At 39.1% G+C, this 27096-nt stretch overlaps 1 protein-coding gene across 1 annotated transcript; it reads right to left on the minus strand.

Moving 5' to 3' along the window:
- Positions 1–299: 299 nt before the first annotated feature.
- LOC111575036 (synaptic vesicle glycoprotein 2A-like) lies at positions 300–26434 on the minus strand. The gene is made up of 13 exons (XM_023279938.3): positions 26131–26434; positions 18893–19618; positions 16450–16630; positions 15476–15627; positions 14243–14376; positions 13958–14047; positions 12327–12434; positions 11195–11283; positions 10936–11100; positions 10717–10850; positions 7700–7906; positions 7462–7621; positions 300–5596 (listed from the first exon to the last, which is right to left on the minus strand). The coding sequence occupies exons 2-13, from the start codon at positions 19500–19502 to the stop codon at positions 5413–5415; spliced, it is 2214 nt and encodes a 737-aa protein (XP_023135706.1). The 5' UTR covers positions 19503–19618; positions 26131–26434; the 3' UTR covers positions 300–5412.
- Positions 26435–27096: the final 662 nt, after the last annotated feature.

The following is a 27096-nucleotide window of genomic DNA, read 5'->3' on the forward strand; positions in this document are numbered from 1 at the left end:
GCCAGCCTGATGCTCTTATCCTCAAAGATGCGATAAAAAGAAAACACATGTGGGCAGGATTTACCAACTGATAAGTGCAGGACAGCTGAAACACTGGATATGTGCCAGTTTTCAGCAGAGTAGCTGAAACTGAAAGAATCCTGAGGCATCCACAGAGCAGAGGTTTTCAGAAACAAGACACTAAACTCTCACCAGCAACAAGAAGCGACACTTTTAACGATACTTGTTGCAAAGTACAACCTCAAAGTATGAAAATATATATAAAAATGTTGAAAATAAACTGATCTCATGCCGTTCAATGCAGTCCATGACATTTTCTTTTCTTTCTTCAAGTTTTATTTCCATTATGATTTATCATTTCTTCATAGAACTGGATAAATGGCACAAAAGTGCAAACTCCAGCATAATGAACAACTCTCACATAAAATAAATACAGCACCTTTTCAGCATCACTAAAATATTCTCAATATCCAGAAGTAATAAATACTGAATGTACCAAGATTTTCAGTCTTCATTTACAAAACACAAAGACAACACACAATAGATTTTTGTGTCATATTGAACTTTTTTTTTTTTGGAATAGTTTTCCTTGAATCTTTTGTTCCACAAATTCCAAATATTTGCACGTACAAACATCTACAGTTTCTACACACAGTACATTGAATTTTGAATTGAACTCACATTTAGAGTAGAACTTGTATCAGTTAATAAACAGGTCAGAGTCAAACTAAAGAGAACACAAACGGAAACTCCTTCGGTCCCAACTAACAGTGAAGGATTCGTGCAGTTCTTTGCGGATGAAGGAGTCGTTTTCTGGCATGGTTCGGTCCGTGTTTTCTTTTTTTTTTTTCAGGATTCATTCAGGACTGATCTGTGTGCTCTTAAGATTTGAGTAGACAGAAAGCATGCCATAAAAAAGTCCTCCACACCTTTGACAGACCGCCATCTTCAGGCTGGTGTTCGCTTTGTTCATTTGGCCAACATCCCATATCACTGCCATAGATAAAACTCAAACCTGCAACCCTTTTGGTAGTTTATACATGTATATATTCATATATATATATAGAATGAAAATTCTACACATAGTAACATTAAATAGTAAACTTTTACATTTTGGACAGGCGCTTCAATTTGACAGAGGGCGCTCTTTTGGTGAGTTGATAAAACCGCAGTCCCTTTGACTTCTTGTTTCCTTAGATTTGGGGAAAGCCTCCACTTTATTGCTCAAACTTCTCCCTTTTACACGGACCCATGTGAACATACGAGTTCATGTCAAATTGTACTTTTTCTACATCATTTATGCACATTTTTCCTCCTTTCACTTAAGCGTATTGCCCATTTCCGGGCATAACTATCTTGCACTTCTGCGACAAGAAGAATTGCATGATTACAAGCATCCTCCTCAGAAAGTCAGGCAATTATCTATATATATAAATTTATATATATATATTTATATGAAAAAAAAAATAAAAAGTTACCTGGGTCCAAGGTAAACAAGGAGCACAGTCACCACTAACTTACTTTCAGAACACATACTCAAGTTTCACCAATTTTTAAACCCACTTTGATTAAGAACAATCACTGCAAGCAACAAATCTATGTCATCATACAACAATGAAAACACTAGTTCTTGCTTTTGGACAAAACAGCTGGCATACAGGACGTCCAAGAAGTCAGACAATACGATACAAACATGCGTCACGATTGGTTGAATACAGAATTTTTAGGGGGGTGTAATTGTTTCTGTGAATTTAGGATGCGATCCATTTTCGAAGCGGAGGAGCAGACCGTACGTTACCTCTGAGAATGGGGTTCGTTTCTAAAGACTGAACTGTATCAGCAAAAGAGCACCCAAGTCTGTTATGAAGAAAAACACAATAAATTCTACACTGCATATATTGCGTTAGGTTTCTTCTCCTCTTTTTAGTGTAAATATAATCCGTGGTCCCCAACTGAGCTGTGTTCATCGCAGGGATGAAAACATCGCAACAGAAAAGAGTAGAAAAATATGTGACGGACGATTTAGTCAGCATATGCGCACACACACACTCAAACAACTCATCCAAACAGTTCTTCCAACATGAACAAGACGAGACAAATCTGTTCATTGAATACACAAAGTTCTGAGGGATGTGCTACGAAGCAAGTTTAACAAAGTCGGGCTTTCTGAGAGTTCCCTAGCGCAACAAAACTTAAACCACAATCAACGATAAGGGGGGTCACAACAGTCTTGTTTGCTGAGGTTTGCTTTACTAGACTCTCTGTGTGCTTCCATAATAAGGTGGTGTTTTTGTTATTTGACTCTTCTGCACAAAATAGACTCATCGTGTGCCACCCACTTCAGTGGAGATGAAAAGGTTGTTCTGGAGAAAACATTGTAAGACATTGATTTTTCCCATTCTGTACTTACAATGCAGCTGCTTATTTCTTCTGTCACAGCTACACATTAGAGCTCTTAAACTTCATAGATTAAAACAGGATACTGAAGAAGTGCATTTAGATCTGACGCGGTCTCACGAGGAAAGACACGTGGAAATCACTTCAGTTTTTGACCAAATCAAACTGAAATGAATGTTATTAATTGAATATTCTCTTGTATATACTGATAGATCAGTGTCCTATTAGCTGCAACACCAGCAGTGTGAAACCAAGCATTTATGCATTTTCTTCATCATCGAATAAAGGCTTTTGAGTTCCCATGGCAACTTGATGCACAGAGTTTCTGTTTGCTGTAATTCCACGGCTTTGTTTACCGGTAATACCAACGTAAGGCTCAATAGGTGTGCAGATATATACCGTATTCTTGCTATGATTCTGTATCGCTAATGGAGACTTGTCAGGAAAAGATGGTCAAAGGGAGACACTTGATTTAAATCCCAAACTCAGGTTAGCGGTGCAGCATCAGTTACCATGGAGACCTAGCAGGTTTAAAGACAGCCACCTTCTTGACGTTTAAAACTCTGACTTTAAGCTCAACATACCTCGCTAACCCGCTAATCTCACTTCACAGCACAGCCCTCTGATCCTCAGAATCGAGATTTGACAACACTGAAGAACAGTCAAGTGTTTAATGAGGAGACTGATTCCTGTAAATGCTAAATACGAAGCTACGGTCAACTGGTGGTTAGCTTAGCTTAGCATAAAGGGGGCAACAGCTGAGGCAGGCTAGCTGTTTTCCCTACCTTTGAGTCTTTATGCTAAGCTAAGCTGGATATTTATATACTCTGGGAGGGAGGCCGATAGCAATGCAAACACACATGTTCACACACACGCACGATCCAGAGGACGTTTTTAGGTCAAACATCAAACTCTCACGTACTCGCTCACTGATTGTCAGCACACATATTGATGTACACCTTTGGAAAAATGATACTGAAGTACAGCGATACGTATAGATGATGATACTGTACGTGATCAGCTTCCCTTAAGTGAGGGATTCTGTTCAATTTAGATCAACAGCATTAAGTAGGTACCATTAAAGACCACAGAGCAGAAGCACAGTGACATTTTCACTCTGTCTGGCGAGAAAGGATGACGGAACTGGAGCCCTTAACATAAAAATTGGACTTTTGTGCCATGCTGCCTGGTCAAATATTTGTGTTTTTTCTTCTTCTTTTGGTCCCATTTGATTTGCGCTTATGAACATAATGAACTCATGAGAAAATAGCAACCAAACAACTGCTTGACTGCTAAGTCAAGATCCACTTACTGGCATTTTCAGAAGCTGACACCTGAGCAAACTCCACTAGTTAGTAGGTGGACCTTGACCTAACTACACTGACCTTTTTGTTTTTTGTTTTAATATTAAAGCTGCAGTGTGGGACTTTTACACATAAATTAACATCTGTTGTATTCAAGGTCTTCCCAAAAAGTTCAGAAAATGCTGATTAAACCCAAAAGCGGCCGATAAATCTCTAAATGTTTTGCAGTATACCAAAGTTTTAAATCTGGTTTCTGCAGCGTAGCATTGCATTTTAACCAGCAATGATTGGTTTGCCAAAGCTAAATATGGCCACAGCAATTAGGATTATGGTGGAGAAACTCAGAAACTCTACAATTAAATCACAAGCAGACGTAAACAGTGTTTGTGTAATTACTCTCACTGCCAGAGGGGGGAGACAAAAGTTCCGCACTGCAGATTCAAAGCCGATTAATGTAGACATGATATGAAGCTGGACCGTCCTGTAGGTAGAATATGAATGATATATTACCACCCCTGAGCTACTGCATTGAAACTATCATAAAAATATGTGCCTCTGCTGTTTTTTTTACATTCTGCTGTTGGATAAACGATTGAAAAAGATGGTCCACGTGGCTGCATTCATTTGCACCAAATGATGGGGTTTAAACAAATAAATCAGACACACTCTCTTCCTCACACATGCAATAAGACTCACGCACACACGCACACACGCACACGGCTAATTTAGGCAAATATTACACATTACCATCTGCTCTCACATCTTGACCAAAATCCGTCCCACAGACATCCCTGCGTTGCACTCATCATCACACTGGGAGGGAGAACATTAGTAGAACACTGAGGAACTGGATCAAACTGTTCCCATTTACAACAGAGAATCCTGTGAAATGCATCTTGACCTGTCTGCCTGCTGTGTCTTCTGAGACCGTACATAGAAGAAGACCGGAGTTATTCAGGGACAAAAGCAACGAGACTTCTTTGTTTCTGAATAAATCCAGCCTCTGTGGAATGTTTGAACAGTATTTGGTAGAGAATAACAGCGCTCAGCGGGTCTGGCTTCAGTCGGAGGCAGTGGTCAGGGGTCAGGGGCGTTTCTAAAAGAAAATATTCATCTTGAAATTCACGGTAAGATCTTTTTAAAGAAAAAACTTTTCGACAAACACGTCTGAATGGAAACTGAACTGCACCATTAACAGCAAATCAAACAGCAGCACTGTAAGCCAGCCACTGAGGTTGAGGACAGACGTGAAAGAAAAACACTGCAATCAGATCTGAAAACTGACCACATACATGGACCAAATCATTCCCCCAGAAACGGCTTTTTTTCAGTCCCATCTCTTCATTTAACCTTTCTGTGTCACTGTGGGCATTTTATCCTAACTGCACATTTCCACTTGAACCCTGTAACTCTTCTGTAAAAGATCACATTTTTTTGTACAGAGCAGATGGAATAAAGATGCATCAGGTGTTCTGAAGATACAAATGTGTTTTTCTACATCTGTGTGCTCTTCTCTTATTATCGCTGTGTGTCTGTGTAGACTTTGAATGATGCAAATCCACATTTCAAAGGATTCTGGGCTTACAATGGGGATGGCAGTCAGCTCTGTTGGTGTGTGACGGGCAGCGCTGAAGCTCTCGGGGATGTTCGGGCTCGAGTTGTCAAACACAGGCTCCAGCTGTACTCTGCTGCTCACTAATGGTCATCTGCTTTACTGCAACACTTGGCCTCTTGTTTCAGGCAGCTTTGTTGCGAGGAAACTGCCGGCAGCGAGGGCGCCGGCAGCGAACAGGATGGGCACAGCCTTGGTGATGCCCACAAACGACTGGAAGATGCTGATGCCCAACACGGCCGCCAGTTTACAGAGAGCGTTCAGGAAGCCGAACGCCGTGGTCCTGAAGACGACAAAACACACAAACACAACATCAGTGAGGAGTTTTAACTATACTGATGAGGAATTTCATCCTGTTTGTACCTTTTTCTGTTAAAATTTGCAGAACATATGAGTAAAAATAGGAGGTAAAGCTTATGAGGACAAGATTCCAAATTAATTTTTAAGTCTTTTCACATTTTTTTCTGTTGTAGATTCAATTTTAAAGAGATGAAATTAATAGTATTCTTATTAGTCTTTGCCCGATAACCCTTAATGACAAACTGAAAACATGTTTGTAGAAAGTTAAAGAAATTTATTAAATATCTAATGAAATTTACCAAAGGGCTGTGGCACTAAAATGTGGTCAGTTGCATTTTATTTGCTTTGATATTCTGTATTTTAAATGGAGTCTCACCTATGAAAAATTGACTTTATTGAGTTTAGAAAGACACTCAATGGCTCCACTTTTAAACTCTAGCAAATCATAGATCAGGAGGACGGTATAAAACCATTTTTAAAGTTATTTTTTCTTCTTGATCATCCTGCTAGTACTAATAATTATCATGTATTGCATTTGCAGTAAACCCATTTATAAGACAGCAAACAAACTGTGACTGTATTTTTTAAAAATTGTCAAAAAAGAAAATAATCTCACAGAATTTACAAAGAAATTCTGCAAAGAAGCACTTCTGCGACTTATCATAATAATCAAACCAGGAGGAGACATTAGAGGATTTTATTTTACTTTTATTACCAGTTTCTCCTGTTTGACTTATGATTATTTTATTGCTTCAATAAAGTTATTTTTATGAGACAAGAGGGTCATAATTTTGCAATCATCATTTCACAGAAAAAATTATTTCTTCTGAGGGTCATGAATGTCAAAAAATATGTATAATCTCTATTGCCACCTTGAAAAAATGCTTAATAATATTATAATACTGGTTATTAAACCAAAATCCATGCTTGTGGTCATAGCATTTCTGAAAGTTGAAAAATCTTGATGTTATCATTAAAAATTTGCCAAACCGGCTCCATTAAACACAATGAAAACAGAAAGAATCTTCAAATTTCCAACTTTCCAAAAGGTTCTTGAAGTACTCATCTGTGATATAGAAGTTTAAAATCGTAATATTTTAATACAGTCATTTATTCTGTATGTGTCCTGTAAAAATATAGCAAAAATAATATTTTCTAATATGCTTTAACCAGATTGTGTCAAAAACCAAAAACATCTGCATTCCTCAGTGCAACCATTAAACCTATAGAGACTCAGTTGTTTCCAAAAGTCATATGACAAAAATTCAGACACTTCTCGGCTTAACTGCTGGCTCCACAGAACAGATAATACACAAGTATGTAAATAAATTAAAAATGTAAGTAGTAAAATCTTTTTTTTTCCAGTTTTGGTAACAACTGTGGGCACTTTGAAAAATGTTGCACATGTTGATTCCATTTTTTAAAAACTTTGCAAAATAAAAAATCTAAAGAAATGCAAAGATTTTGTTTTTCAATTATGATTTATGGCATTATAACAGTATCATTATGCACTTTTGAGTTCTCTCTGCTTCTAGCCGTGGTTGTGCTCCTTCCATAGAGGTGCAGGATTTTATGTTGCAGTGAAAAACAAACCAACAGTGAGCAAAAAAAGCAAGATTAAAAACTGCTTGGGTTTCAAAAGGTTACATAAAATATGGATAAAATGAATAAATACAATAAAACACTGAAAAACAATAAAAGAAAATCACAGAACTAATAAAATCTCATGTTGTAATTGAACCACTGATGACCCAGATCTGTGGGGGGACAACATGAACTTCATCCTCTCCACCAGAAAACAGAACCTCCTCTGTGCTGCAGCAGAGAAAACAGCTGCTCTCCTGTTACCTTTTATCCGACGGATAGAGCTCCACTGTGATCACATCCAGGGCGTTCCACGAGGCGATGCTGATGCCTCCGAACAGACACAGGAGGGCGATCATCCCCGACTCGCTGTTGCCGAACATCAGGAAGAAGCAGCTGACGCAAGATATGACACTGGATCCGGCTGGGTGGAGAGAGACGTCAGATTAAAACAGCCTCGATGGTGACAAGTGAATCATCTGCACTGATCAGCTTTACCCACCCAGCATCCTTAAACGCCCGATCTTATCCATCAATAGAGCCGACACGATGTTGCCAGGCAACACTGCCAACGTGCCAAGAAAGTTGACGAAGTATATCATGTAGGCATTGTTGAAGTCGTCGCTGAAGTCCAGCATGCAGCCTTCTTTGTTGTGGAGGAACGTGCTGTTGACCAGTTTACAGTTGACGAACCTGTATTTGAACAGATCTGAGGAGAGGAAGAGAAAAGACGGGAGAAAAGGGCTTTACTGCTTTGTTTTACCGAATCTAAAATCCAGAGATCTGTGGAATCTTGAGGAAGTGACTGACAGCAGACACTTGTCAGAGCTGGAAAACACGATTTCACCTCTACTGCATGTTTTCATGGTAAGAAAAAAAGAAATTATTGAAGATAATCTGCAAAAAAACATATATTAGTTATCATTTACAGCCATAAGTCTTTGAGTAGGATTAGTTTATTAAAAAATATAACCTTCATCCTCTCATTAGCTTTTCCTCAAACAGGGGAAGAAAAGATTAAATCATCTCTTAGCAAAGGAAGCCAGAGCATTACAGCAGCCACCACACAACCAGTCCTTTGCCAGCGTCTGTTTTCAATCAAGATTCCTTTTTGGCAAACATAAAAACAGCATCCAGTACAACTGAAAGCTAATTAAAATATACTGTCTATTTTATGTTTATTCTCTGCATAAACCTGCAGCCTGCACAAACATGATATTTTCTGATGGCACCACTGAAACTGCTCCCATCCCAATAACGGTTTGATTTAAAGGGAGTCAGGCATAAAAGTGCTGAATGATCATAAAGTTTTAGATGCGCCAATGACACAGACAGAAAGGAATGCATCACTGGCTTCAGGGATGAGAAGACGGAGACTCGAGCTGCTGCTGAAAATCAATAAATCTTTCACAGTGATTCTTTTTTAGTTCCTCTGCCGTGTTTCCCAGGGCTGGATGTGACATGTTGATTTAAAGCGCCCAGTTCAGATCAAAACCACACGCAGCTCAGTTACTGCAGCGACTTTCAAACCACCACATGGAGTTTGAACTGATTCTGCTTCAACATACAGAAAAGCTGAAGCTCTCTGGTGCTGATCCGACACATTCTGACATCTGCTTTCGCCTTAATCATGATCTGTTGTTTCCCCCCATCGTGTGCTCTCAGAGAGTAGAGGCTGGATTTGTTTACGTTGCCGCGGTAACAGATCTGCTGCAGCGTAACCCAGGGTTACCAGCGAGAGATTGTTTCTATGGTTGCAGACCTGCTGAACACAGAGCCTTGTTTTTCCTCTATTTGCACTTTAGGTCAAAACGAATCCATTCAAAATTCAGATGTCATCCCGAATGATTTATGTCTTTGCTGAGCTGCTGAAAGAGACGAAGAATGATTGATCAACAGCAACAAAGAAATTTACATTTGGTCAATGATTTATCAAGTCTCAAATGTGAGGATTTGCTGCTTTCGCCGTTTTCTATTTTCAATGTTTCCAGACTGCAGGATAAAACAAATATTGTTACGTTCAAGGCTAAATGATCAACAAAGCAGCTGTTGAAGGATCGGAGGTTTTCTGGTGGCAAGGACCTTCTATAGCTTTTTTGCTCTTGTCTTGACATTTTTACTGACTGTAGACTCATTGTTTACTTCTCAGGATTTATTGGACTATTTATTGTACTAAACTCGACAAAATCTGGAATCTACATTTACAACATTTTACCAAGTGCCCACAGGTGTTACAATTTTCGATTGGAAAATATAGCAACTATACATACCGTGGATTCTTTATGACTTACATTTTTTGTTTTCTTCCATATCTGTCTCCTATCCTGCTGGGTGAGAGCACAGACTGAAGTTTCGTTACATCACTGTTTGTCACTGCTGAGTCAATTATGGCTTTTCAGTTGCGCTGAGCAGTGCATAACTTTTAATCTTTGACAAAATCTGTATGAAGCAAATGGTGCGTTTTTGGCAAATTTTCAAACAAGACATGTAGAATGAAGTGGTTTTGATGAAATGTCATGAATTGAAGCTTAGATTTAGCTAAGTGTTAAATAGTTAAAGGACTGTTGAAAACCTGAAACTCTGACAATTCACTCTGTTTTCACAGTTTCTGGCTCTGATTAATGGTGAAATTTGGTCCTTTTTAAAGATAACATGCCTTCCACACCCACCAGCGGGTTTGAGGTTCAGAGGGTTAATTGCAAATTAGTGAAAGTATACAGCATCCTCAGACTAAATTTATTTTTTTTTTTTAAAAAGGTCATACTGTATATATGCATTTTACTCTATCTTGAGGAACTCTGTGTCAAAACTTAGTTTTTCTACCTTGAAAATTTCAGTTGATATTATGTTCATATGCTACATATTCATTAACCTTTCATTGGGCCATAATATTTGGTAACTTCCGCACACATTGAATATGTCATTGCTCCCGCCTCTCAGTGAGGTCGAGAAGCATGTGGTTTTCACGCAGCCAATCAGCAAAGTTCACTGTACTTTATAACACACTACATCATGACATTTGACCAATCAGCAGAGGCCTGGAACGTATCAAGCTTTCTCGTTTCTCCGAAGTTGGAAAAAGATGGACTTGCGGCTCGGTCCTCTTCCATATTTGTGGTCGAAACGTCAAAACTAACCACGGTTATTTGAAGAAACTCACACAAAGTGATGATGTATACATTTCTTGGAATGTTTTGTTTTTAGCACTAAGGAACCATATGTGTTAACTTCGGTTACCTTGAAGTTCAACATGAAAATTAAAAATTGAGAAAAATGACACAAAAGTAAAAAAGTCTTATGTCCTCCAATAACACTCTAGAATTTAAATTTTGAATTTCAAAGTACGTCATTGAGTTCCCTTTAAAGGGTTAAGAAACCTGAGTGCAAACAAATACGAACAAATTCAAGACATACAGCAAACCTGGAGCAAGCAGCAGGTTTAGTAAAACTTCTCCGTCATGCCGCCTCCTCACTGCACATCACTACTGAACACACAGTAAATGACAAAGTCATGTTTACCTGTGTTGTAAAACAAACTTGCAATGAAGGTGCAGTTTCTGAAGAAGGTGTGTGTGGAGGTGATGTCCTCAAAGTAGCACTCCTCGAACACAGAGTCCTCAAACACCATGGACTTCATCTTCAGGTTGAGGAACCTGTGAACAGGAAATACTCTCAGTTTTATACAGTATTCTATATTGAATGTGACAATAACAAATTCCTGAAACAGAAATAGCTCACTTGACATTGAAAAAGTGCCCTTGGCGATGCACTTGGTTTTCCAGGGTGAAGTTAAAGGTGACGTGCCCCACTTGTTCCTTGGTCAAGGTCTTTGTGCGAGACTCATATTCCTGCTTCTGGATGTACTTGATCATGTCTGGGAACCACACCGTCAGACCGTAGTAGCTGCAAAGTCATGGGAGAAAAGACAGATGAAATAAAACCGAAAAGTGAGCGTACAGGATGGCAACATCTGAAGTTCTCTGAGCCTTTAGTTTACCTGAAAGACATCGTAAACCAAACAGCCATGAGCATGAAGGTCGTCCGTTTATATTCTGGGCTGAAGCAGGCAAGAATGTTGTTCCGTATCTGCAGCATGTGAATGACAAAGAAAACAATTTTAGATGAAGAGACGGACTTTAAGGCCCTGAAACTTCCTGCTTAGATTTGTCTGATTGTGCCACATGCTCTCATTTGATGTCTGATGCATCTTGTAGAGTTGGAATAAATTTTATGAAGAGAAGATAACCACAGTATGAAAGCAGCCAGGCTTGGACTCTTCACAGCTTCCACATAAAAACATATCTTTAGTGCCTGAACTCTTATTGTCAAGACCTTTTTTTTTTTTTTTTACAGTCGGCATTAAGCAGGTGGTAAACCAGAAGCAAATTCAGAAGAAGATGGAGGGTGTAGGCGTGCGTGCATGTAGCAGAACGTGGGCAGAATGCAAATTAAAATCAGGCACGGAGCTGGTAAAGTTTTCCGCCCAAAGCAGTGGTGCTGCAACAGTTTGCAACTCACTAAAAACACCAGTTTGAACAGATGGCAGTTAAATATAACCACATAATCACTGTCATGGATTCAGTCACACATCCCAAAAAAAGAAAACAAAACAAGAATAAGGTACTTAGGGGGAAAAAAAGCACAATATTTTCCCGCAAAGCGAGAATCGATGGGACCAAATTAAAATTGAGAGGAGAAATTAAAAACGTGAAGCAACTAATTTATTTTCAATGCAATTCACCGATAAAACCAAAAACATGTCAAGAAGAAGATATAATTAATAAGAAGAAGGATACATAATATTTTAGCTACACTTAAGCAGCTATGCTTCCATCCACGTCATTAGTTTCCACTAGTGCCAGCTCCACTGAGGCCTGAGCTGTAAAACATTCAAGTATTATAACTGTAAAACAGCAGGTTTAGGTAAACTGAGAACTCAGGGGCCTTTTAACTCCACGCTTTAAAACTTGATTAAAGGCACTTAGTTATAGCTTTTAGTTCAGAAATGCCTGCAGACAACAACAAACTACACCAACAAATCCCCACATGAGCCCACACAGCATCAGTTTTTCAGGTTAAATAACCATTATATGTAAAGTATTCTTTATCTCCAAGAGTTTTTCACTCACCTGTTGAGAGAGGCTCATAATCTTGAGTCTGTAGCGTTGCCAGACTGGAGTGTCGGTGCCGGTGTCCACCAGCTCATCCATCTGCTTCACAGTCTTGATTGTGGTGACCTTGGATCAAAGAGACAGAAGTCATCCAGAGGCACGACTTCAGCTAAAAATTCTTAATTATTAAGCAGCTTTTCTGTAAAAGTTTCCCTAAATCTCCTCATGGAGAGAGGAATAGCAAAGTCAGAGGTAAGTATTTAAGCATCTGAACTCTAAAACCCACCAGCATGTTTGAGAGGCAGAAAATCATTTAGAAAATCGCTAAAATTACACCATTTGGAGTTGTTAGAAAGCGTAAAAACAGAAAAAATCTTTGGATTTTCTACTTTCTAACAACTGTTGAGCAAATCATCTGTGACTTTCTGTTCTCCCTGAATAATTACCCAAATCTAAAATCAGGACAGCTCTTAAAAATCATTTTTCTACATGTCTCTTTATAAAAAAAGTCCCACAAAAAAACTATTTGCTCTGACCAGATTCTGGACCAGTGACCAACAATCTCATGACAAAAATTCCGGGACTTTTCGGCTGAACTGCAGGCAGTGTTTACACAGAGCAGATAGGAGATAAGCGAGGAAACTATTTAAAAATACAGCATGTCGTCGACATTCGTACCAGTATTAGAATTTCCTGGGAACTTAATAAATATGTCAAATAATCAAAGAAATTCTGCTTTTCTTTTTTTTAATGATTTATGGCATTATAACTGTGTCATACTGCACACAAGACATCTTTTTGTTCTCTTTTTGTTCTCTTTGCTTCTGTTCTTGGTGTTTATTGCAATGAAAAATGAGAACACAGTGAGTAAAAATGTGCCAGAAGCATCCATCCATCCATTATCTATACACCCCTTAATCCTCATTAGGGTCGCGGGGGGGGGGCTGGAGCCTATCCCAGCTGACTCAGGTGAAGGCAGGGGACACCCTGGACAGATCGCCAGTCTGTCGCAGGGCTACATATATAGACAAACAATCACTCACACATTCACACCTACGGGCAATTTAGAATAATCAATTAACCTCAGCATATTTTTGGACTGTGGGAGGAAGCCGGAGTACCCGGAGAAAACCCACGCATGCACAGGGAGAACATGCAAACTCCATGCAGAAAGATCCCGGGAAAGCCGGGACGCGAACCAGGGATCTTCTTGCTGCAAGGCGAAAGTGCTAACCACTACTCCACTGTGCAGCCCGTGCCAGAAGCAAAAAAACAAAAACAAAAACTTGTTTAACATACAGTGTCAATCTAAAGCCTGATGAAAACGATGATAACAAGACAAAATTGTTGAAAAAAGATACAGGTTGTACCTTTAACCACATCTTTTTTTGTTTGTTATAGGATGGTTTTTCAAGATTTGAATTGTTTGCATGTTAATACCCTGTTACATAATGTTATTTGTAGCCTAGCTATAGTAAGAATAAATATTTCCAAGCAAAGGGAAAACTATTTCTAAGCATCTGACTACTTTAGTTACATTTTTGCAAGTGAAAGTCCCATTTGTCTCTTTTTCATTGGCGATCCAAGGTGATGATCGCTGTGCAGCTTAGAACAACCAGTTGAGATATCTGGGTTGGTAAGATACTGACCGTAAACACCCTCTCTGGGTATCCTTTGGCTCGCATGTTCGTGTCGTGAACTTGTTTCAGAATCATCCAGCCTTCGTCATGTTTGCCATTCTATTTGAAGAAAGGTGAAGGTCACACTGTTTGCATCTTTCTTCATTATACGTGACTAGCTTTGAATAAAAAATGATCTTCATTCAAGACAATTCACATTTAACTTGTGTTAGCATTATGTTAGTAATGAGTCAGATATGAGTAAAAGCAGCCAACACTGTCAGACGGGGACTCTGTCAACAAACATCTGCTAACCTCTAAGTAGAAGCGTGGGCTCTCTGGCATGGCGTTGAGGGCAGCGATGGCTGCAACAGAAGGAAATGCGCAGACTAAAACAAACACACGCCAGCTATGGAACTGATACGCCGAGCCCATCTGGAAACTCCATCCTGAGAGGAAGAAAACAATCCAACACAAAGAAATGAGCTCACACATATCTGAGGACTTACAGCCAACAGCCATCACTGTAGTCAAGTCAATAACAGAACAGGTCAACGCTCGATGTCATTAAATATATTAATGTCACATAACACTGTAAGACCCGTGCTCTTATTTCTTCCTCCCTCGAGGGGAGTCAGAGGTCAGCCTCAGTGTTTCTGTCTCTGGGTAGGTGCCTTGCCTTAAAGTAAGTAAAAATTAGGACAATCGTCTGGGTCAATATATAACTGAGGGACTTCTGAAGTCCATGGGATATATCTTGCATACATTTTTATGAAAAGTTTAAAAATAATGTTTTTTATGTTCATTATGATCATGTCTTTACAAATTCCATAAGTATTTATTATGAAGACAATCACTTATTATTAAAAAAATGACTGGATATTACTAAAATGTCAACTAAATAACCATCCAAATTTAATAACAACCACCTTCTAATCAGCTAAACATTAAAAAAATGAGTTTATTCAAAAACTGTTTCAATTGTGCTCTTTTTATTAAGTTGAGATAATCATGACAGATGTTTCTTTTTTTGGCAATACATCAAATTTTATATGGAAAATAACAAATTGTATCTGTGTCCCAGAAATCACTTTCCACTAAGTTCCCCATTACAAAAACACCTCTCAAGGAAGTGTGTTAATTCCAGATCACATGACCTGCTCCACATGATGTCATTTCCTCCTGAAGAAAAGACTGGCCAGACTCCAAGGCTTTCTGAGTTATTTAATATAAAGTAGTGTGTGAGTCAAGTGTGGATTTATGGCATGTCAACAGGTTTACTACAATATCTTTATAAATAACTTTCAATTTCAATTTTACTCAATTGTATATATAATATTTAAAAGAATCTTTGTGTAAAAATGCCATGTGGTGTTTGGTTATAGGCGGCCATGTTGATTTTAGGCCTGAAAACAGCAAAAATGTCAACTATGATACCTGTCAATCATGTTCCAAAAAGTCCTGCAATTCTATATTGACCCATCTGGTTTTGACAATGCAGAGGTGGTTACAACGTTGTACTGCCAGTAGTTGGATAACTGCCCTCACCATAATGTGGGATTATAGCCCAGGCCATAGCGGATGCGTATATTCCCCCAATCATCCAGAACATGCAGAGCCAGCTGAGGTGTTCACCGCGCTTCTCTTGGGATAGAAATTCAGAGTAGTAGGAGAACACAATGGGGATTGAGCCACCGATTCTGCAAAACACAGAAAACAAGTGAGCCCAGGGGTGAATTACTACTGTTGTCAAGATTACTGCACGATTGTTTACTGCAAAGCAAATGCTAAATACCACTAAATACTATATACACTTTACATATAGATTCTTAAAAGTGCTAATAAACTTTATCATATCAACAGGAAGCCAATAAACCTCAAATCACTGTATATGAAGCTACAACTGTTTGCAGTTGGAGTCCAAAGACCTTTAATTCACTGCCCTGGTTGTTTCATTTGCTCACTGAAGCTTAAATATAACTATATTAAAATATCTTTATGTGCTCACCAAGGTGCAAAGCAAACTTAGTGGGAAAGCGATTTTATTTTACTTCAAATGGGAATAATATCAGCTTCTCAATTTACCAGTTCACTAAACCACAGAAACTGCGTTCAAGCATTTTGCTGAAGAAGCTTGAAAACTAAACGTATAATAATCCTTTCCTATTGTTGTTAAACTTAAAATTATGCAGTCAGCCTAAAGATTACAATTTTTGAGGGGAAATACAACATTATAGTTATGTGTGTTGGTGAAAAACAAGCTTTTAAAATGTACTAGAATGTAAGAAAACAAGTAATTTTTGTATAATAATGATCATTTTTGAAATAAAATATTTGTGTAACTACATTAAAACTGTTGTATAACTAAGTTAAGCTCAGTTTAAGTGATTTTTGAGGTGACTTGTGTTTCCCTCAACCTTGCTGGATTGTACTGTGACACTAGTCCAAAAATAACCAGCGTTACAGTGCAGCAACAAACAAATCAGATCAGAGTCGGTGGTGAAAATCGCTTTCACATTTACCCAACGCCCGAGAGCAGACGGCAGAACAGAAAGGTGCTGTAACCCTGGACGAAGGACGAGAAGAAGGAGAAGATGCTGTTGATAGAGAGAGAGATGAGGAGAGACTGTCGACGTCCTATCCGGTCGGCCAGAGCGCCCCAGAGGAAAGCCCCGACCATCATCCCAAAATACACAATCAGACCTGAGGACAGAGAAAAACAAGAAACAAATGTGTCGTATTTTGCTTGCTTGTTTGTCTGTTTTACTACAGAACTCTTTGTGTATTGTGACAGATGTGAGTTCATGTCGCCTCTCTTATTTTCTGCTGAGCCTCTAAGGTGAGATTACAGGCTTTGTGCTGCTGACAGCAGTCGACTCAAAACAGGTAAATGGTTTTGATGACGGATATATAGATACAGTAATTTCTTTTTTATCAGTCAGCCAGTCAATTGCATCCGACGGAATCGGTGACATGAATGAAGTTCTTCATCCAGCTCCCTCTGTCCAGCATTGCAGTCAAAAGTTCTTTGCCTTCCAGACCAGTTTCTTCCTCTAGCAACTTCCTTAGTGTTGTGCTAGACCCACCCCTTCTGACAGCATCAGGTTTCCATAGCAATACTCGACCAGCTGCTTCCTTGTGTCTCACCACATGTCCAGCCAGGGCTAGTAGGTGATGTTTTGTACCATCCTTAGATTCTGGTAAAGGTCCCATCAATTCTTTTTGAGAGTGTCTTCGATAATGACCAGGAGTCAGATCTATAGAGTAAGATGGATTCCACTGATGCCTTGAATACTCTATTGAGAGGAGATCTGTGTTGCCCTCAGGAGTCTTGACTACCGCAGAAGTGTTCACATACATAACTTTTTTTGCTTCAACAATAGGAGGAGGGATTCCATGCCAGTAGAATTTGAAACATTTTATTTCTGTCAATTGAGTCAAAAGCCTTCTTGAAATCAATGAAAACCAGTGTTGCTTCTTTCTTGTGGTTTAATACCTCCTCAACAATTCTTCTAAGAGCTAGGACGTGCGCAGTAGTTCAGTGAGATCACCTAAATCCATTTTGACATTTTGAGTAAATCGTCAATGACTGGTCTAATTCTTGTTCTTTCTTTTTTATCAAGTCTCAGTTAAACAACAAAATTAGCTCATCTCTCAGTTCCTTTTGACTTCAGATCCTCCCAGAAAATGTAAAAAAAAACCTGTAGTTTTATATCTTCTAAAGTCATGTCAATGTTAATTATATAGCACATGTCAAACAATGAAAGTTCCCAATGGAGATTAAGACTTAACAAGACAATTGTACATGACTAAAAAGCAACAGTGTGAATAGTTATCATTGTTTAAGGACAAAGTCATACACATTTACAGGAGTAAATAGCGCACTTACTGGGGACTAGGCTTCTTAGTGCATTACCACCCAGTGGATGAGTCTAGTAACCTGAAAGCAGCGCCAGTAGTGCATATTGCAACACTCCTGTGAATGTTTGTCCTCAAACAAAAGCAAGCAAACAAAATGAAAACCTTCTTGTTCCATGTTGCCACTAGTGGTTAAAAAAAACACAATGTAAATATGCATCCCTGCTTAAGTAGCTCCAGGATGGTGTACGTGGGAATGATTCAAAATAAATTTCAGCGCCCAAGTTCATGTCACGAACGAGTGTGTCGCCAACAGCAACAGTGTGACTCATTTAAGTGTTTTAAATAGTTCTTGGACAACAATGAAAGTCTGCGGTAGAGAGGAATAAGGTGCATCAGGTCTTGGATGCATAGCCAATACTGTAGAGATTTGTTTACAACGCGAATAATATGGATTACAAACAGTATTATTCTTTAAAATCCCTCTTCGGTCTTTCATTGAACCCGTAAAAACTCATCTCTAAGATACATATTTAGGAGTTTTTGAATGAAAATTAGCATTTCCTTTTGTAAAATGGCTTAAATGTAACTACACTACACTTGCTTCCTTCAGATTGCACAGATCTATAAAGTCTCTTCCTCTTTTTGTAATCATGACAGCTCGAGCACACCAGCTCACCCACTCTAGGACTATTCTACATTAATACATGTTGGCAAGACGCAACATTGGAGCAATTCAACCATACATGTTCCCACCAGAAACCGATGCTGAAGACCAACAGTAATACCGAAAGTCCCACCCAGCAAGTTGACTGGATTGGTTCCTTAGGTTGGTATGAAACCCAGGAAGTCTGAAAACGTGTTTTTGAGCATGTCATCAACACACTGCAGTTTCAAGTCAAGGCTCTGACTGTTAGTTTCACTCGTGATATGTCTTCAAATATACTAAAAACACCATGTGGACATGTTAACAAGGTCCAAACATAACTTGAGTTTGACTAAATGTGGCCTTCTAAAAGCAAAAAGTTGTAAAAATGTATCATAAAAGTGTCAAAACATGACAGGTGCAACAGAGGGAGGAGACTAAGAGCTGTAGAAGAGTCTTACCTAGCATGCTTTTGTTGGGTTCAGACAGACACATGTCCTTCTCAGCGCTGGGGAGAACAAACCCGACCACGAAGATCTCCACGCCGTCAGCCATCAGCGCCAGCCCCAGCACAAAGTACAGGGTCCACTGGAACTTCCCGTGACCACACTCCTGCAAAATGGTCTCATACTGCTGAGCCAGCTCCTCCTGGTCCTTCCTCCTCTCGGCCTCGGACACGCCGACGTCTCGGAACTGCTGAGCTCCGGCCCTCACCGATCCTGGACCTCCGGCCAGACTACCTTTGCCCGAATCCGCCCTGGGAATCCCCTGGTACTCGCCCTCGTAGATCTCATCGTCCTCGTCGTGGCCCTCGGTGGAGTCGCTGTGGCCGCCCTCGTCGTCGTTGGCCGCCTGGCTGTCTCCACGGTAGTATCCTCCGTCCTGGCTCCCCTGCATGGGGTAGTCATCATCGTCATCCTCTTCGAAGCGGCTGTAGGAACGCTTGCTGTACTCGTCGCTCATGCGGTCCACCGAGCGGCCCACCTTCTTGCTGGCTTGCCGCTTGACTTCTTTGGCAATGTCTTTGGCACCTTTTATGAAGGCAGTCCGGTTTTGGTAGCCGTCCTCCATTTTTATAGAGGTTCCGAAGAAGCAAAAGGAGGTCAGAGGTTTATCTGAGAGGCCACTTGAGGCGCCAGGCCTTCAGACTCCCAACTCACTTCACTGACAACTGGCTCTTCTTATGTCTGAGGAGAAAATAGAGATTTAAATGGATCGTGTTGTTTAAACCCTCGTGTCGTCCTGCGGGTCAAAATTGATCCGTTTTAAAGTTTGAAAATGTGGAAAAAAATATGTTTTCACAGCAAAACTTCTGATGTCCACATTTTCAACATTTTTGGGAAACATTTTTTGGTGTAAAAAAAGAAATGTTAAAAAAGTTTCTTAAGAACATTCACAAAAAAAATCAACCAAAATCCAGCAAATTTCACTGGATTTTGGTTGATTATTTTGTGAATGTTCTTAAAGAAAATATTAGAAGTTTTACTGATATATATGGAATCACTTTAGATATTTTTAGGATTTTTTTGGAAGATTTTTACTCATTTTTTGAAAATATTTACAAGAATTTTCTTGCCAAATTTCGGGGATTTTTTTTAAAATAAAACTTCTAAGGGAAACTTTTAAGGAATTATTGGAATTTTCTGAAGCTTTTGCAAATTTTTTGCTGGATTTTTGGATTTTATCAGACAAGGAAACAATATTTTTTAGTTCCCGTAAATGAGGACAACAGGAGGGTTAAGTAGGTTTTTAGGCATGTGGTAGGATGAATTTGGTAGGAAAAGGATCATTTGATGGCAAGTTAAAAGGCACCAAGTGGCATTTCTGGTGATCTTTTACTATGGATAGAGAATCATAAGTAGGGTGACCAAGCGTCCTGTTTTCCCAGGACATGTCCTGTTTTCACATCCTGTCCTGCCCGTCCTGGTTGTATTTTTAGAAAGTGATGAAAATGTCCCGGTTTGAATTTTGCCATTAAATTGCCCGGCACTATGGCATTATTTATTTATTTTGTAATACAGATGAGACATTAGTTCTATCATTATTTCATTTGTTATTTTTGAAACTTGCCATAATGAAACATGTTGAGTAACTTCTGAGAAGCGTATCTCATTGCCGGGCCAAGTGTCTTTGTTTTCGGTAGTCAAAATATGGTCACCCTAAGCATAAGGGCACCCAATGGTCAGAAATGGCTGCTTGAGATGACATATTTAGTTGGAAAGTTGGTCACAGAGAGAAAACACTACAAAAAAGATGCAAAGTAAGCGATGCAACATGAAGATCACTTCATCTCTGCACCCAGGGGCTCTATTGTTCATTATCAATCCATGTCTATTAACGTTCAGACACATTCTCTTTTTCAGTCTGCTCGCAAAAGCACTTAACCAGCCTTTAATGCTGCACTTCTAGATTACACCTGTTGCATGTCCATATCCAGCCAGCATGTGTTCTCTGCTGAGTCACACTCGGGCCGGAGCAGTAATTACAGGCCGAGACATCAAACCCTGAACGCTGAGCGATGTCTAATGGATGTGTCTTGGTGCAGAAATGCCAAGAGGGCCTCGGTTCACAGCGAAGAGCTCTAGTATGTGACCGTGACTCAAACAGATCAGACACTAGTGTGCAACAAAATAAAATCACTCACTATGAGGTCTTCACTGTGTAACCGCCCAAACAAACATCTCTTCATCGTGTAATTTAAAGGCTGCTCACAGAATTTTACATTACAATGCAAATTCTAGAGCAGCTTAAGAGAATAAATATCAAGTTTACTGAAGAAAACTAATAAATCACACAAAGTGGTAAATGTTTTAAGCCGATTTAGAGGTGCCGTGTGCCAAAACAAATTGGGCTTGAAATTGGGAAAAAGAAGCTGGGAAATAAATGTCCAATTTACAAATGAAAAACATTGTTCGAATAACATTTTACAGTGCCAACATGTTCAGTTCGTAGGCGATGCCCACGTTCATATGCTGCTGCATTAAGGCGCTGGGACTTGAGTCGGCGTGCAATAAAGCAGCACGTCACTTTGAATTTGTGGTGCAGTGAAACAACAGACAGATAATGATGAGAAGTCGCTGCAATGTTCGCCTTCACTCCTGCTTCAAAAACCACGTCTGACAGGTAATAATGGACCTGATGGAGCTTCAAAATGTTTGAAAGATATGCGGCGTGCACAGGGCCAGAGACAGGATTTTATAAAACACTGAGGTCACGGGTCAGAATCTCTGAGGCGGCATCTTCCAGTGCTGCTTTAAACCCTCGTGTCGTCCTGCGGGTCAAAATTGACCCGTTTTAAAGTTTGAAAATGTCGGGGAAAAAATATTTTCACAGTGAAACTTCTGATGTCCACATTTTCAACATTTTTGAGAAATCTTTGAACATTTTTGGTGGGGAAAAAAAGAAATGTTAAAAATGTTTCTTAAGAACATTCACATAAAAATCAACCAAAATCCAGCAAAATTCGCTGGATTTTGGTTGATTTTTATGTGAATGTTCTTAAGACAATATTGGAAGTTTTACTGATATATATGTAATCACTTTAGATATTTTTAGGATTTCTTTGGAAGATTTTTACTCTTTTTTTTTTGAAGATATTTACAAGAATTTTCTTGCCAAATTTGGGGGATTTTTTAAAATCAAACTTTTAAGGGAAACTTTTAAGGAATTATTGGAGTTTTCTTCTTGAAGGTTTTGCAAATTTTCAGAAATTTGGGGAATTTTTTTGCAGAGTTTTTGGATTTTTTTCAGACAAGGAAACAATATTTTTTGGTGCCTGTAAATGAGGACAACAGGAGGGTTAAAGTCCTCTCTACATTCCCATTATATAATTCTCATGGAGAATCCTGCAATCTTTTCAATATATTTGAATTTATTCTAATATTTTTTGGAGTAAAAGCAGTGAAATATAAATATATTTCTGCTGTGGCAATGTTACATTTGTTGCTCGAGTGTACAGAGGAAGAAGATAAATCTTTTTGAATGCATGAGCTACAAAAATCCAAATAATACAAGATATATCAAACACATAAACGACACAATACAATAATATCACACATTTACAGCATAAAATAACAGTTTTAGTTCAATTACACCACTGAAAACAAACTCTTCTCTGTGTAATAAGTACAGGTAAGGGCCAATATAATATCCAAAAACATCCACCAAGGTGTCCTGTATCTATTTCTAACACATCTTTGCCAGTCACAGGGCAGCTGATTCTTCACTGTCAGCATGATGAGCAGATTTCCTGGCACAGATCAAAGGAGCCCTACCAGGCCTGGTCAGAGAGGCTAAACTGTAGGACGCTAACCTAATAATATCTAAGAGCGAAGCACTTACAGGCCTGCAATGCCCAGCCCTAACAACAACAAGCATAGACGCCTGTGTCAAACAATATCACAATATCAGCAGTGTTTGAAGCCAAGACGAGACGGTAAGCAACACAAGTGGTTTATTTTAAAACTCATTAACAACTATCATCTAGGTCCATATCTAATTGCGGGACTTTTTGTATCATAGTTGACAGGTATCATAGCTGACATTTTTGCTGCTTTCAGGCCTAAAATCAACATGGCTGCCTATAACCAATCACCACATGGTATTTTTACAGAAAGATTCTTCTAAGTATTATTTATACAATTGAGTAAAATTGAAATTGAAAGTTATTTATGAAGATATTGTAGTAAACCTGTTGACATGCCATAAATCCACACTTGACTCACAAACTACTTTATATTAAATAACTCAGAAAGCCTTGGAGTCTGGCCAGTCTTTTCTTCAGGAGGAAATGACATCATGTGGAGCAGGTCATGTGATCTGGGTAACTTAGTTGAAAGTGATATAATTTCTTATTTTCCATATAAAATCTGATATATTGCCAAAAAAAAAATCTGTCCTTATTATCTCAACTTAATTAAAAGAACACAATCGAAAGAATTTTTGAAAAAGCTCATTTTATTATTGTTTAGCTAATTAGAAGGTGGTTGTTAAATTCGGATGGTTATTTAGTTGACATTTTAGTGATATCCACTCATTTTTATTAATAAGTGATTGCTTCCATAATAAATAATTATGAAATTTGTAAAGATGTGATCATAATGAACATAAAAAAACATTACTTTTTTTTCCAACTTTTGATAAAAAACATATGCAAGATATATCAAATGGACTTCAAAAGTCCCTCAATTATATATAGACCCATCTACCTGCACAGGTGATTTCACTTTTTCCATCTGGTTAGACTCTCAGAGCAGTGTGGGTGTAAACACACTGAGCTTCATCAACACTAGAGCTGCACAATACCGGGAAAAACTCACAGTGTGATATTTTCTTTGACTGTGATGTGATATGTTGCGACATGAAAAAAAATTACAGGAATTTCATCAGACTACTTGAGTTTTTGGTACAGAGTTACAGTAAATGGTCAAATCAATTCACTGCGTTCGCGTCATATAGTTGTAATTATTGAAAACACTTCCAACAGAGTCTCTGTTTGTGGTCAATATTACCCTTTAAGTAGCTAAAATACTTCCATACAACTCACACTGCACTTCTTTTTTTAATTAAATATTCATTTTCAGTGTTTCTCAGCTGTTCCTCATTCATTTTGCTGCACACATGTGGAGACTGTATGTTAGCAAACTCTGTGTCTTGTGAACAAAGTTTTAAAAAAAAGCTCAGTGCATTCAAGAAATCTTAAATCAGACAAACTTTACTTGAAAATCTGTCATGGAAAATGAGAACCCTGCAAATTTTCTTTCTGTATCAAGCAGTAAAAACAACAAAAAAACTGTTAATCTGCCCATATGCACACATAACATCGATGCTGAAACAACATACTGTGAGGACCTAATCGACACCTTCATTTTCTTGCAAACTGTTTTTTTTCACAGTCTTTCCACAGTTAGAGACATACAGCTGCCACTAAGAAGATCAATGTCTGCTCTGCTCTAATAAGTACAGATACGTTTCTCATTAAGGTATGACAGCGAGTCTACAGAAGGCTGAAACTTCAGCAGCTAAATGGAATTCAGCCATCGTTAATCTTGTTTTGTGAGCATTTCCTACTGCATGTTAAAATATCGTCGGTGAAAACAGCCTGTTAGCAAGAAAAATTGAAATCACCTGACAATGTTTGCATAATGTAAACAACACAGCTCCGAGTCAATATTGAGTAAAGAGAATTACATTCTGGTTAAATAACAAGCTTGCTGTCAGTCGATTAGGTAGCAAACAAAGAAGAAGTGAATAGAAAAAACAAAACGTCCTTTGATTAATTCAAATAAAGCAATAGGCTACAGCTAAAAAATAATGTAAATAAAACAGCGAAGAATGGAGTGTAAATGCTTCCCATGTTATTCTGATTAAACATTTATATATTTTAATAACGTTTTCAGTCTTGTTCTCATAGGTTTGACTCATTTTTCTATATATTTCTGCACTTTGTTATCATCATATTATGTTACTCTGAATTATCCTGTCTGTGGCGTTTCATCCATTTCTTGCATTTATTTATTTCTGATAGTGTTTCCTCGATTCCCCTGCCCCTTTTCTAGATAGATAGATAGATAGATAGATAGATAGATAGATAGATAGATAGATAGATAGATAGATAGATAGATAGATAGATAGATAGATAGATAGATAGATAGATAGATAGATAGATAGATAGATAGATAGATAGATAGATACTTCATGCAACAGGTAAACAGCCTCTACTCTATATTAATCCCCATTCATTCATTTCCATGCCTTGTTTTACAAAGAAACTAAAAATGCAAACACTAGTCTGAGGCAAACAAAAGCTTTGAGGCCACTTTTCTCATTTCCTCGCCGTTGTCAAGTTGACAGCCTCTCTGCAGCTCACACAGGCTGCAACACACAGCTCTGACAGAGGATGGAGGAGAGGGAGAGGAGGAAGGCCCGAGGAAGAGGATGAGGAGGAGGATGGATGGGATTTTGCTCCCTGGTCTCTAATTTTGCTTTTTTTTTTAATCCTCTCCTATTCAAAAATCAATCAGCCCCAGTTTACCACTTGGCCGGCTCACAGCACATGCAGCTTATTAAAGCGTTGGGGAGATTTCTATCAGCAGCAGAGTCGTGATGAATAATCTGGACACCTGATAGCATCGCATCAACGGCAGCCAGAGAAATCCCCCCAAAAATCTCCCCGCAGGCCCAACATTCGGCCCGTTTCCAGCATAAAATATGCACTGTGTTGCTTTTTTTTTTTTTTTTTTTTTTTTAGCTCCTTGCAGGATTTGGTGCATTTCACAAGCAGCAAACAGCAACGAGAGTCTGCTTTAAAATGTGCAAATTTAAGCTTTCCGTGCAGCCAGAACTGTCTTGACTGATTTTAAGAAAAAACCGCCTCCTCCAATCAGGCCAATTTACACAGTGGAACAATTCGGCTTGGTTTAAATACAAATCTGTGCCCGATATTAGCCGATTATCTCATCGCCTCTCACCCCGACATATGCGCTCATTCTTGGAAAAATCCGCGATGGCAGCAATTTGTCACGACTTGGATTAGATGATAAATCCAATTCACAAAAATCGATCTGTGCAGAGCAAACGGTTGCAGAACACGCCCATCGTCTCCTGCTCCTGATGTCTTAACGCTTCCAACAGCAACAAAAAAGAGGAAAAAGCAGCCACTACAGCTAATTAACCCACGCGTAAAAATAGGAAATCTCACCTCGAGACCCTGCGATGCGAGCGTCCCCTCTTCAGCTGATGGTGGTGATGATGAGGATGAAGGAGGAGGATGAGGATGGTGATGCTGTTGCTGTTGAGCCGGGCGGCGGTGATGATGATGATGATGCTGCGCGCTTCAGGAGGAGAGAAGCCCACGCCATCCACACACACTCAGTGATGCGCAGGGGTCCCCTCCCCCACGCAAACCCTTCACGAGCACATTAAAACGCCTTCATGTCCACGGAGGGGAGGGTGAGTGGGTGAGTGAGTGTTGGCGCATCTCTGCACACCATTCTGCGCACACTTCTTCCTCTCAGCTTTAACGCAGGCTGTTGCGCCTTTAAGGCAGTTTTTGCGCCATTTTACCACACTGGTGATGGTGGCGCAGAGGATTTCCTGCAAAACACTGCTTTATATGTTCAACACATCCCTCATCGTGCCTTTTTTTTTTTTTCTACAAAATACACGATTGCCTGCGCGCATGAATGTCAAACTGCGCGCACAGACAATCGCACACGTGCAGGCACACCTGACTCCTGTTGCCATGACGACCATTTAAGATTTTTCTTCATTCTTCCCTCCGCATCAAGACCTGCGACGTAGAAACGTGAGCCTCCTTCACAGACAGTGATGTCATCAATCCTTCACATATGATTTCCTCCGTGGACATGAGGGACTATTAGTCATTACTATAAAGCTGCGTGGGGCTCAGATGTGCACTGAAGTTTGAATACATTCAGCTCAAGGAAAATCTACAGGTTTCGTTGGATCATGTGAGGGAGGAAGCCAAGATGCTGAATGCAGAAAAATCTCAGGTCTTTTCATTTTGGAGGAACATTTTTTTTGAATTAAAAAAAAACCCACCAACCAGTGTACCTGATACAAGAAAAGAGGGAAAAAGAGTGGAAATATCTCAGCAAGGGGGCTAGAAAAAAATATCTGGAATACTGTAATGTTTAAAAGGTGT

The sequence above is a fragment of the Amphiprion ocellaris genome, chromosome 15 (genome assembly GCF_022539595.1).
Source record: "Amphiprion ocellaris isolate individual 3 ecotype Okinawa chromosome 15, ASM2253959v1, whole genome shotgun sequence".
In the NCBI taxonomy this organism is placed as follows: Eukaryota; Metazoa; Chordata; class Actinopteri; family Pomacentridae; genus Amphiprion; species Amphiprion ocellaris.